At 42.8% G+C, this 13,574-nt stretch overlaps 1 protein-coding gene across 1 annotated transcript in view; it reads left to right on the top strand.

The window, feature by feature from the left end:
• Positions 1–11,182, top strand: part of SFRP1 (secreted frizzled related protein 1) — a 40,036-nt gene extending 28,854 nt beyond the window's left edge. The window contains exon 3 of the mRNA XM_056569186.1: positions 8,387–11,182. Within this exon, the coding sequence (XP_056425161.1) occupies positions 8,387–8,709 (323 nt within the window). The 3' untranslated portion in view covers positions 8,710–11,182. The remainder of the gene's footprint in view (positions 1–8,386) is intronic.
• The last annotated feature ends 2,392 nt before the right edge of the window (positions 11,183–13,574 follow it).

Genomic DNA, 13,574 nt, shown 5'->3' on the forward strand with positions numbered 1-13,574 from the left:
GTGTACTGTGCTACAAAAAAAAGTGATCATCCCTCCCTGCTTCCAGCTTGTGAAGAAGGCTCCAATATTATGTACTGTGCGAGTCGGTGTGGAGTGCGAATATTTCGTATATGCGAATATGCAAATATTCACGAATATTGGCACTTCCAGAGGACACTGATCCCTCCCTCCTTTTAGCTTTAGATAGGTTAGTTTAGCAGATAGGTTCTAGTGTAGGGTGCAGTGACCCCCCCCCCCCGACATACGATCATTTCAACATACGATGGCCTCTCAGAGACCATCGCATGTTGAAGGCAGCATCAACATACGATGATTTTGTATGTCGGGGCCATCGCATAAACGGCTATCCGGCAGCGCAGACTGCTTCAGCTGCCACCGGATAGGCGTTTACGGTGCCCCGTGTGGTCCGCTGACGATCACTTACCTGTCCTTGGGGCTCCGGCGCGTCCTCTTCGGGATCCCCTGCATCGTCGGCGCTCTCCATCGTCGTCATCACGTCGCTGCGCACGCCTTCCCGGCATCCAATAGGAGCGGCGTGCGTAGCGACGTGATGGCGGCGATGAAGAGCGAGGATGCCAGGGAAGCAGAGGCCTTGCCGGAGCGTCGGGGACACCACGGGGACGCAGCGACAGCGATGGAAGGCGACATCCCGCGCAGCGGTGATGAGCGGTGACGGTCCGGAGCGGCGGGGACACATGAGTATAACCTCCAATACCAGTGGTCTTCAACCTGCGGGCCTCCAGATATTGCAAAACTACAACTCCCAGCATGCCCGGACAGCCGTTGGCTGTCCGGGCATGCTGGGTGTTGTAGTTTTGCAACATCTGGAGGTCCGCAGGTTGTAGACCACTGTCCTATACTTTACATTGCACGGATCCCTCAACATACGATGGTTTCAACAAACGATGGTCCGTTTGGAACGGATTACCATCGTATGTTGAGGGACCACTGTATAGTGTTAGTTAGTTGAAAGATATAATCGCACTTGCGTACTATATGAATTTCATTACAATTTTTGCATGGAAAAAAATGAACGAACATAGCGAATAAGCGAATTTCATGAACATAGGACAAATATTCATCCATATATTTGTGAAATATCGTGAATTTGAATATGGCCCCTGCCGCTCATCACTTCTCCTGATGACTAGCCCTATGTTGCAATGTGCTTTCTTACACCCCTGTTTTCTGCTGCTTTAGGGTGCATTCACACACACTGGATCTGCTGCGGTTTTGAATCAGTTGTGGCTCAGCAACTGGGGATTTTATTACTGTGGATCCGCAACTTTTAACTCTTAAGGACCCATTACCTACCGGTACGTCATGAGTCCGCTCCCGATCTATAACACGGGGCCACGGTGTGGCTAATAGCACGCGGCATTGATCGCGGTGCCGTGTGCTATTAACCCTTTAGATGCGGCGTTCAAAGTTGAACGCCGCGTCTAAAGTGAAAGTAAAACCATGCCGGTTAGCTCAGGGAGCTGTTTGGGATCGCCGCGGCAAAATCGCGGCATCCTGAACAGCTTACATGACAGCCGGAGGTTCCCTACCTGCCTCCTCGCTGTCCGATCACCGAATGACTGCTCAGTGCCTGAGATACAGGCATGGGCAGTCAAGCAGCAGAATCATCGATCAGTGGTTTCTTATGAGAAACCACTGATCAATGTAAAAGATCAGTGTGTGCAGTGTTATAGGTCCCTATGGGAGCTATAACACTGCAAAAAAAAAAAAGAGAAAAAAAAAAAAGTTAATAAAGATCATCTAACCCCTCCCCTATTAAAAGTTTGAATCACCCCCCTTTTCCCATAAAAAAAAGTGTAAATAAAAATAAACATATGTGTTATCACCGCGTGCGGAAATGTCCGAATTATATAAATATATCGTTAATTAAACCGCACGGTCAATGGCGTATGCGCAAAAAAATTCCAAAGTACAAAATAGTGCATTTTTGGTCGATCAATAAGTCCTATCAATGCAAATGGTACCATTAAAAACCTCAGATCACGGTGCAAAAATGAGCCCTCATACCGCCCCATACACGGAAAAATAAAAAAGTTATAGGAGTCAGAAGATGACAATTTTAAACGTATACATTTTTCCTGCATGTAGTTATGATTTTTTCCATAAATACGACAAAATCCAACCTATATAAGTAGGGTATCATTTTAATCGTATGGACCTACAGAATAAAGAGAAGGTGTAATTTTTACTGAAAAATGTACTGTGTAGAAACGGAAGCCCCCAAAAGTTACAAAATGGCGTTTTTTTTTTTTTTTTCAATTTTGTCTCACAATGATTTTTTTTCCATTTCGCCGTAGATTTTTGGGTAAAATGACTGACATCATTACAAAATAGAATTGGTGGTGCAAAAAATAAGCCATCATATGGAATTTTAGGTGCAAAATTGAAAGAGTTATGATTTTTTAAAGGTAAGGAGGAAAAAACGAAAAAGCAAAAACTGAAAAACCCCGGGTCCTTAAGGGGTTAAATCTGCAGTGGATCCGATCCCAATACTGGTGGTTCCTTGTTTCATGTAGATGGGTTGTAATGTTTCTTTAAATCTGATCGAAGAGCACGGGGACATCTCACACCTGCCGCTTTGCTGTTCCAGCTGTCTGCAAGCCGGATTGATACTGCTGAGAGATACTGTGTGATCTGCCTACACGATCATTATTAGACCCCCATTGCAAGTGTATACACAGAGCTCAGCTGAAGTATCATGGGCCCTCAGTGGAGCTCTCAGCAGTTGTGGCCCATCTAGACGACTGGCGGGGACAGCTGCAGCAAGTCACAGTCTCCTATATCTATGCATTTCTTAGAATATAGTCGCTCTGTACATCTTAAAATATGTTATGTTTTTGTTTTCTTCTGTGTATAGTGCCCACATATACTTCAGTGTATATATTTTGTGCAGTGTATAGCACCTACATATTCTTTGCAGTATAGTTCTATCATATTCTACACCAAAGTACCAACCTCTTTCACAATATATAGTCCTGAAATATTCTACAGCGTATAGTACCCACATACTCTACGGTATATAGTATCCACTTATACTACAGAGTATACCGTATATACTCGAGTATAAGCCGACCCGAATATAAGCCGAGGCCCCTAATTTTACCCCAAAATCCCAGGAAAAGTTATTGACTCGAGTATAAGCCTAGGGTGGGAAATACATCATCCCCCCCTGTCATCATCCAGACCCCCGTCATTAACACCCTCATCATCATCACCCTGTCATCATCCCCCCTTCATCATCACCGCCTGTCATCATCCCACACCCCCCCTTCATCATCACCGCCTGTCATCATCCCACACCCCCCCTTCATCATCCCCTTGTCATCATCCCCCCCCTTCATCATCCCCTTGTCATCATCCCCTCCCTCCTTCATCATCCCCTTGTCATCATCCCCACCCCCCCTTCATCATCCCCTTGTCATCATCCCACACCCCCCCTTCATCATCCCCTTGTCATAATCCCACACCACCCCCCTTCATCATCCCCTTGTCATCATCCCACACCCCCCCCTTCATCATCACCACATGTCATCAGCCCCCCCTTCATTATCACCGCTTGTCAATGTCTGATACAGTGGTCTTCAACCTGCGGACCTCCAGAGGTTTCAAAACTACAACTCCCAGCAAGCCCGGGCAGCCATCGGCTGTCCGGGCTTGCTGGGAGTTGTAGTTTTGAAACCTCTGGAGGTCCGCAGGTTGAAGACCACTGCGGCCTTCGACATCATCCAGCCCCCCCTCTCACCCCCTTTAGTTCTGTACTCACCTCCGCTCGGCGGGACGTTAGGGTGCGCTGGTCCGGTGCTGCAGGACTGTCCAGTGGGGAGGTCGTCCGGTGGGATATTGGTTCCGGGCTGCCATCTTCACCGGGGGGCCTCTTCTCCTCGCTTCGGGCCTGGAATAGAGGCGTTGCCTTGACAACGACGCAGAGGGACGTTGGTAATGAACGTACCTCTGCGTCGTCGTCAAGGCAACATGACTATTCCAGGGCCGAAGCGCGGAGAAGAGGCCCCACCGGTGAAGATGGCAGGCCGGAACCACTATCCCACCGGACGACCTTCCCACCGGACAGTCTTGCAGCACCGGACCAGCGCACCCGTCCCGCCGAGCGGAGGTGAGTACAGAATTAAAGGGGGTGAGAGGGGGGGGGGGAGCGGAATGATATCGAAGGCCGCAGTGGTCTTCAACCTGCGGACCTCCAGAGGCTTCAAAACTACAACTCCCAGCAAGCCCGGGCTTGCTGGGAGTTGTAGTTTTGAAACATCTGGAGGTCCGCAGGTTGAAGACCAATGAGGGCGGAGAGTTCACTCGAGTATAAGCCGAGGGGGGTGTTTTCAGCACGAAAAATTGTGCTGAAAAACTCGGCTTATACTCGAGTATATACGGTAATCAAATATTCTACAGCATATAACATCCACATATTCTGTAGTATAAAGTACTCACATACTCATATACAGAATATAGAATATATACAGAATATAGTCACCAAATATTCAACAGTGTATAGTACCTACCTGTTCTACAGTATAAAGTCACCAAATATTCTACAGTTTATAGTACCCACATATTCTATGGAGTATAGTCCCAAAATATTGTATTGTGTATAATACCCAAATATACTACAGAGTATAGTCACCAAATATAATACACCGTATAATACCTGCATATTCTATAGTATATATTACCCATATTCTACAGTGCATAGTACCCACATGTATACACTGTGCAGTAACATAGTAACATAGGGGGAGATTTATCAAAACCTGTGCAGAGGAAGAGTGGTGCAGTTGCCCATAGCAACCAATCAGATTGCATCTTTCATTTTCCACAGGCCTCTTTAGAGGCCTGTGGAAAATGAAAGAAGCAATCTGATTGGTTGCTATGGGCAACTGCACCACTCTTCCTCTGCACAGGTTTTTATAAATCTCCCCCATAGTTCTTAAGGTTGAAAAAAGACCAGAGTCCATCAAGTTCAACCTATATCCCTAATGAGTCCCTACTGAGTTGATCCAGAGGAAGGCAAAAAACCCTCATACTAGAGGTAAAAATTCCTTCCCGACTCCAAATATGGCATCAGAATAAATCCCTGGATCAACGTTCTGTCCCTATAAATCTAGTATACATAACCAGCAATGTTATTATTCTCCAAAAATGCTTCCAGACCCTTTTTGAACTCTTTTACAGAGTTCACCATGACCACCTCCTCCGGGAGAGAATTCCATAGGCTCACTGCTCTTACAGTAAAGAACCCCTATCTGTGCTGGTGTAGAAACCTTCTTTCCTGAAGACATAGATGATGCCCCCTTGTTATAGATACAGTCCTGGGTATAAATAGATCATGGGAGAGATCTCTGTACGGTCCCCTGATATATTTATACATAGTTATTAGGTCTCCCCTAAGCCTTCTTTTTTCTAAACTAAATAACCCTAATTCTGATAATCTTTCTGGGTACTGTAGTCCTCCCATTCCCCGTATTACCCTGGTTGCCCGTCTTTGAACCCTCTCCAGCTCCTCTATATCTTTCTTGTACACTGATGCCCAGTACTGTACACAGTATTCTATGTGTGGTCTGACTAGTGATTTGTACAGCGGTAGAATTATTTCCTTGTCGTGGGCATCTATGCCCCTATTAATGCACCCCATGATTTCCCCATTATTCTGCACTAATTAATTAAAAAGGAAACATTAAAATATAGCATTAACAAAGGTTAAAGCCCCTTTGGCAGCAACTAGAGACTCAAGTCTTCTTGAGGATGAAGCCACAAGATTTACACATCAGGATTTGGGAATTTTCTGCCCTTCTTCTCTGTAGATCCTCTCAGGCTCTGTCAGGTTGGATGGGAACCATCGGTGAAAGCCATTATCAGGTCTCTTCAGAGATGTTTAACCTCTTATGAACTCAGGGTTTTCCTGTTTTTGCACTTTAGTTTTTTCCTCCTTACTTAAAAAAAAATCATAATTCTTAAAATTTTGCACCTAAAATGCTATATGATGGCCTATTTTTTGCGCCACCAATTCTAGTTTGTAATGACGTGAGTCATTTTACCCAAAAGTCTACGGAGAAACGGAAAAAAAATAATTGTGAGGCAAAATTGAAGAAAAAACGCAATTTTTAAAATGTTGGGGCTACCGTATGTACGCAGTAAATTTCTCTGTAAAAATGACACCTGATCTTTATTCTGTAGGTTCATACGATTAAAATGATACCCTACTTATATTGGTTTGATTTTGTCGTACTTCTGGAAAAAATCATAACTACATGCAGGAAAATTTATATGTTTAAAATTGTCATCTTCTGACCTCTATAACTTTTAGATTTTTTCACGTACGGGGCAGTATGAAGGCTCATTTTTTTGTGCCGTGATTTGAGGTTTTTAGTGGATTTTTTTTATCGCATTTTTATTCATTTTTTCATGATATAAAAAGTGACCAAAAATACGCTATTTTGGACTTTGGAAATTTTTCCAAGCATGCAGTGTAATTAACAATATATTTTTATAATTCGGACATTTCCGTACGCAGTGATACCACATATGTTTATTTTTATTTACATGGGAAAAGGGGGGGGTGATTAAATCTTTTATTATGGAAGGGGTTAAATGATCTTTATTAACTTTCTTTTTTCACTTATTTTTTGCAATGTTATAGCTCCCATAGGGACCTATAACACTGCACACACTGATCTTTTACATTGCTCATTGTTATCCCATAGGATAACATTGATCAATGATTCTGCCGCTTGACTGCTCATGCCTGGATCTCAGGCACGGAGCAGTCATTCGGCGATCGGACACACAGGAGAAACTTAGGGACCCTCCTTGTGTCCCCCAGCTGTTTGGGAAGCTGCGATTTCGCCACTGCGGTCCAGAACAACCCACTGAGCTAGCCAAGAGTAGTTTACTTTCACTTTAGATGCGGCAATCAAATTTGAATGCTGCGTCTAAAAGGTTAAGTGCCATGCGCTATTAGCCACGGGTCCCGGTCGTTGTTAGAGGCCGGGCCCGACCCGCTATGATGCGGAGCCCCACCGTGGCCACACGTTAGAGAAAAGGAGCGGACTCAGGGCGTACAGGTACGCCCTGGGGGGGGTCCTTAAGAAGTTAAGTCAGGGCTCTATCTGGGCCACTCAATGACATTCAAAGAGTTGTCCCTAAGCCGCTGCTGTCTTGTATTAGCTGTGTGCTTAGGGTCATTGTCTTGTTGGAAGGCGAAGCTTCAGCCCCTTCTGAGGTCCAGAGTGCTTTGGATCAGCTTTTCATTAAAAATATCTCTGTACTTTGCTCCATTCAGCTTTCCCTTAACCCTGACCAGTTTCCTTTTTAATAAATTTGCAAGCATTTATCATATTCTATGTTCACATTCTCATTATGGGGTATTGAGTGCAGAATTTTGGGATGAAAATATATATTTTTATTTTATTTTAGCACAATGCTGCAAAAAAGTAAAAGGGTCTGAGAACTTTCCGAATGCACTGTACCTTACTATTATAGTGTTATCACAAATTGTACTGCTTGAATTATCCCTGACAGGAAGTTGTGTAGTTCTTTGCTTTTCAGCGTGGTGTGTTGGGAGAGAAAGATAGGGTATGTTGGATTTCAAAAGCCTGATCCTTTTGTTCTTGGGAAGCTAAGTCACTAGAGGAGTCAGTAGAAGTATCGGAAAGAAGACCTTAGGCCAAGTTTCCACTTGGTTTATTTTCTGGCAGTTTTTGGAATACAGCCACTGCAGTTTTTGAGCCAAAGCCAGAAGTGTATTAAAAAGAAATGGGAGATATAAAGGAAAGACTTATACTTCACCTCACAAATGGTTCCACTTCTGACTTTGGCTCAAAAACTGCAGTTGCAGTATTCCAAAAACTGCCAGAAAATAAACCAAGTGGAAACTTAGCCTTATAATGGAAACCAGGTGCTGCTTTATCCAGGGTATATCCCCAAAAAACTCTCCGGATGCCAAAGGGATATACCCTGGATAAAGCAGCACCTGGTTTCCATTACAGGGTCTTCTTTCCACTGCTTCTACTGCATTCTGACAGGTTGGGTACTTGCCTCCCTGTGACCTTCAGGCTGCAGCTTCATCCACGATATCTGGAGACCCCATTATTAGGGGTGATATGCACTTTTATCTCTAAAACAAGTTAAGAGGCCGTCTTGGCCATTTGACCATTGTGACCTTGCACCTACTCTAGAGATAAGGTATCCCCACTTACGGATCCAAGGCTTTCAAAGGTAACGCACAAGGTCTTCCTTTTTCCAATACTATGCAGGTTAGTACAGGAGTCAGACAGCCCAAAGGGCAATAGAAAGTACCCGAATAAAAATATTTTAAAGAAAACGTTTGTTTTTGTTTTTTTGTCTGTTCTTACTCTAGCTTTGAAAGTTTCCATCCGGGAGGTCAAGAAAGACAGTGGAGATCGCAAGCTGATCCTACGTAAGAAGAAAGCACTGAAGAAAGGTCCTATCCAGAGGAAGGACTGGGGAGATCTTGTCCTATTCTTGAAGAATGGAGCCAATTGTCCATGTCCTCAGCTGGAGCAGTTGAGTGGTCAGTTCTTGGTCCTTGGTCGGAAGGTGAAGAACCAGCACATTCTCACTGCTATCCACAAGTGGGACAAAGGGAACAGAGAGTTCAACCGATTCATGCGCAAAGTGAAAAAGAGCAAGTGTCCAAAACCTCACTCTGTGTTCATGTGAGGTTATACGTCCCCTTTAGAGACACAACATGTTATGGCCTCTATTGAGTAGGCTGGGACTCTGCAGCAGATCAGAGTAAAGAGATGGCGTTGAGGAGGGAAGAATAATATTACCCACTCTCTAAATCCTACAGACTCTGGGGAGGGGGCATTCAATGATAGACTATGGGACTGCACAAAAGTTGAAACCATGGTAATAGTTCTCCATGTTGTTCATCTGAAGGAACATGAATTAGGAATTTCTAACTTAGCCACAAATCACTGCAGTTATTTACATTTCCTAGTCCAATGGTCCTACTCCATGGAGCCTTGTCAAACATTTTATTCACTTTTTTTTGCCATAATGGCACAGCTTTCATTCATTTCTTCTGTGATAAGGTTTCTCTTTTTTTCTCTATTAAAGATTTGATCTTTAGTTACTAAATAACTCTAAGATCTAGGGATTCATGTACTTAAATATTAGCGTTGTTATTCCATTTCCACTCCATATAGAACGTACACACATCCACTTTGATTGTATTTTAATCCTTGTTGTTATCATTGCACACAAAGGGGGAGATTTATCAAAGCCTGTGCAGAGGTAAAGTTGTCCAGTTGCCCATAGCAACCAATCAAATCGCTTCTTCCATTTTTCACAGGCCTACCTAAAAATGAAAGAAGCCATCTGATTGGTTGCTATGGGCAACTGGGCAAGTTTTACTCTGCACAGGTTTTGATAAATCTCCCCCAAAGAGCGTATAGGTTAGTGAATCATTCTATAAGACATAGGGGGAGATTTATCAAAACAAAAGTTGCCCAGTTGCCCATAGCAACCAATCAGATCGCTTCTTCCATTTTTAACAAGGCCTCTGCAAAACGAAAGAAGCGATCTGATTGGTTGCTATGGGCAACTGGGCAATGTTTCCTCTGGACAGGTTTTGATAAATCTCCCCCATAGACCCTAGTAGGAATGTTATTAGCCCCAAAGTCACCTTTAGATGGGGCTGTCTCCTTTTGGATCATTGGGGACCATTTTTGTGTCATTTTGTGGACAATTTGTCTTTCTATTATAGTATATTCACATGCACCGTATATGATGTGGATTTGATGCTGTTAAATCAATATACATGACTTGTTCAACACAGCATATATACCCTAAGGGGGAGATTTATTAAAACCTGTGCAGAAGAAAAGTTGCCCAGTTGCCAATAGGAACCAATCAGATCGCTTCTTCCATTTTTAACAAGGCCTCTGCAAAATGAAAGCAGCGATCTGATTGGTTGCTATGGGCAACTCAGCAACTTTTCCTTTGTACAGATTTTGATAAATGTCCCCCTAACTGTATTCACAAGTCACAAAACTTAATTTACATTGATTTAACTTCCATTAATCATTTATAGTAACCCAAATTCTGACTGAAAAGCTCAAGGGGTAATTCAGAAATTCAGAAAAATAATTCCAGTCGGGCCAAAAAGTTCTTAGGGTTACATCTTTCCATTGATGCTCATTAAATTCTCTTGGTTGATTGACGCATACAGACGATTATTCTATTACTGTAGATAATTCACAAAACCAAATTCGATGTATTTAATTAAGAATTGTATTAATAAATTCTATGGAATGTAATACCCGATATAGACCTTGGACAACAGTGGGTATGTTTTATGGGAGAAAGCAGACATGTTTTTCTAATCTCATATTTAATGCATTTATTCTCAGCTACTGCGCCGACCACCATAGATTTGAACTCTGCAAAAATTATTTTTGCCCACATAGGCATATATATATATATATGGTGCCGGGGGAGTAAACGTGACTGGGGTTTTACAGTGGTAGTGTAGGGTCTGGTGGTATTAACCCTTGAATGTCGTGACGCCAGGGTGAGGTTTCCTCAATGGTAATGTTCCTACCGCCAACCTTCCCACAAACGGCAGGGAAAAATAACGGAATGTCCACAGCAGATTTCAGGAATATACTGAAGAAACTTTACTTGCGGAATTTATGAAACAGTCTTTAGCCTAACAGTCTTTTCAAGAGTGAACCGGGATACAGGTTCCTCACAGGTTTGCTGGGACTGGGAAGCAATGAGCTTTTATGCAGGTCACTGTGCTACTATTTTAGAAGATTTGAGCTGGTAGTAGTCACACAGGATTTGATAGATGGAGCTTTGAGTAACTCATGTTTAGTGGCTGCAGGTTCTTAGGCTTTGGCCTAGATTAATTGAATTGATGCTGATGAGATGCTTGTGCTTCTGTAGTGCAGGAACTAGAGACCAAGAGAGCGAATTTAGCGGCTACAGCCCTTTATATAATAAGGGGCTGGACTAAGCTCATTGGTCAGCAAACCTGTAAGTTATGAACCCAGTGAACTCTGGGTACATCACATGACCTCTAAGGTCCTTTTACATTTTATACATCACAACCGTACATCATGTGACCACTAAGGTCCTGTACCTATATTTTCTATACATTAAATAAGTATAAACACACTTTACATGAGGCAACCAAGGGTAAGCCCTTCAGGAAAGCCCTATATGAATGGAGGGACTCTATCTGAGGGGACTTTAGACAAGGGACAGGACAAGGTCCTGTACCGGGACACCACACACACACACACACACACACACATACACATATATATATATATATATATATATATATATATATATATATATATATATATGAATATTTTTTTTTATCCAACCAACCAACCATTCCTTGTAGTCTGTGATGTCCTGGATGTTTTTATGACAACTGTAGAGTCTGTTAATGATGGTTTAAGGTAGGGTCACACGTAGCGTATGCGCTATATAAATAAAATAATTATTATTATGTATTTTTGTGCTAGCAAAGCCTATGGAAGTAATGACAAACACCCATAGACTTTGCTAGCACTGAAATAAGCAGCCTCAAATAGGCAGCGTATACGCTACATGTGACCCTACCCTGATAGCGTGAAATAAAGTGTTGTGGAATCTAACATTATTAATTCAATCAGATTTAGATTTGACCATTTGGGGTTATGTCCATATACAGCACCACTGTTGTCAGAAGGCTGTATCTGGTATTGCAGCTCAGGTAGAAAAACCTAGGCACTTAGTTTAAAAGGGTATTCCACTGGACATCATTCTGAACATTTAGTTCTGAATGCTGTGCGCGCTGCGGGGGTCGGTCACACCCCCTTATGACGCCCCGCCCCCGCCCAATGCAAGTCTATGGTAGGGGGCATGATGGCCCCTCCCATAGACTTGCATTGAGGGGGAGGGGCATGGCCAACCCCTGAAGCGCGCACAGCGTTCGGAACTAAATGTTCCAAACGCTGGCCAGTGGAGTACTTACTACTTATTTCCTATCCAAAGGATAAGAGATGTGTTTGATCGTGGGGGGGGGGCGGCAACCGACATGGCACCCAGGCTCTTCTGGACCGGTCTCCCTCCATACATCTATATAGGCGAGCGGAGATACACGAGGCCTTCTGGGCATGCTGGAAGTTGTAGTTTTGCAACAGTTGGGGGGCAGCCTGGTTGAAAAAAACTCTGGCTTAGACAAATGTGTCTACAATGTATTTTTTATGGTTGATGTCCCTTTAAGAACACTTTAAGAACGAGCACACATTTTACGGCTTTCAAAATGCCGTTTCTGCTCCATTAGGTGTATCTGTAATTCATGAGGACAGATTACGGAGTGGGATTGCGAAACCTTTTTCATTAGCTTAGTTAATATCCTGGCTGCAAGCGCTCTATAATAAATGGACTTCTGTGTTCAGTAATCTCAGACCATTGCAACATGACCCATTTTCCCCAGGATATAATGTTCTGCTTCCTGTTTTCCTACTGATTTTTCAGATGATTTACCCCGTCCTGGTCTAAATAATTGATGTTAAAGGGGGAAGCCGTACGACTTCATGATACTTTTATAGAAAAAAGAGCCGTGTCAGCTTTTTTCTAGTGAAATAAGCGTACAAGCGTTTTTTACGCGGTGTTTCACCATTATTGGATTTAGCTTAGACAAATCTTATACACCAGTGTTTTCCAACCAGTGTGCCTCCAGCTGTTGCAAAACTACAACTCCCAGCATGCCCGGACAGCCAAAGGCTGTCCAGGCATACTGGAAGATGCAGTTTTACAACAGCTGGAGGCACACACACTGGTTGAGAAACACAGCTTTACACCGTAAAGAAAACTACCTGGACATGGGGGGGGGAGACAGGTTTTGATAAATCTCACCTTAAGTTTCCACTTTTTTTGGCCAGATGTTAGCTACAAGTCAAAAGGGATTAATAAAACACGTCATGCACACTTTTTTTTCCTTTGTCCTTTTTCACTCTTATTTTGGCGTTTTTCGGTGGTTTTTGGATCAGTGGCAGTTTGCAATAGACGCAGCATGTTGAAGCTGTGGCTTTTTTTAAATTTTATTTTATTTTTTTACAGAATTCTTGGGCTTTTTTCTCCCATAGAATTCTAAGAGGAAAAAAAAAAGCCATAAAAAAACATCATGTGGGTTTAGCATTTTTTTTTCACATAGTGTTTCTTTTTCCCCTATTTTTAATAGAAACTAAAGAGTAATACAATGAAAGAATCACAACATTACTTTGTGATAAAAATGGCAGAGCTACAAACGCCAAGGAAAAAAAAATGCTAAGACTATAATTCACTAATTTAAAAAAAAAAAAAAAATCCACAAAATCTACATCTTGGGAGTGTAAAATGACAGGGCAGTTTTTTTCTGGTCCTTTTTTTAAGGTCAAAAAATGCCAGGAAAGCATATGTTTGCTATGGGGATTTTCTCCTACTCTGGACAGTTCTTAAAATGGACAGAAAGGTCAGCAGAGAGCACTGTGCTCGTGATGTCAGCAGAGAGCTCTGTGTTCCAAAAAGAAAACCATTTC

Source organism: Hyla sarda, chromosome 4 (assembly GCF_029499605.1).
Source record: "Hyla sarda isolate aHylSar1 chromosome 4, aHylSar1.hap1, whole genome shotgun sequence".
Taxonomy (NCBI): domain Eukaryota; kingdom Metazoa; phylum Chordata; class Amphibia; order Anura; family Hylidae; genus Hyla; species Hyla sarda.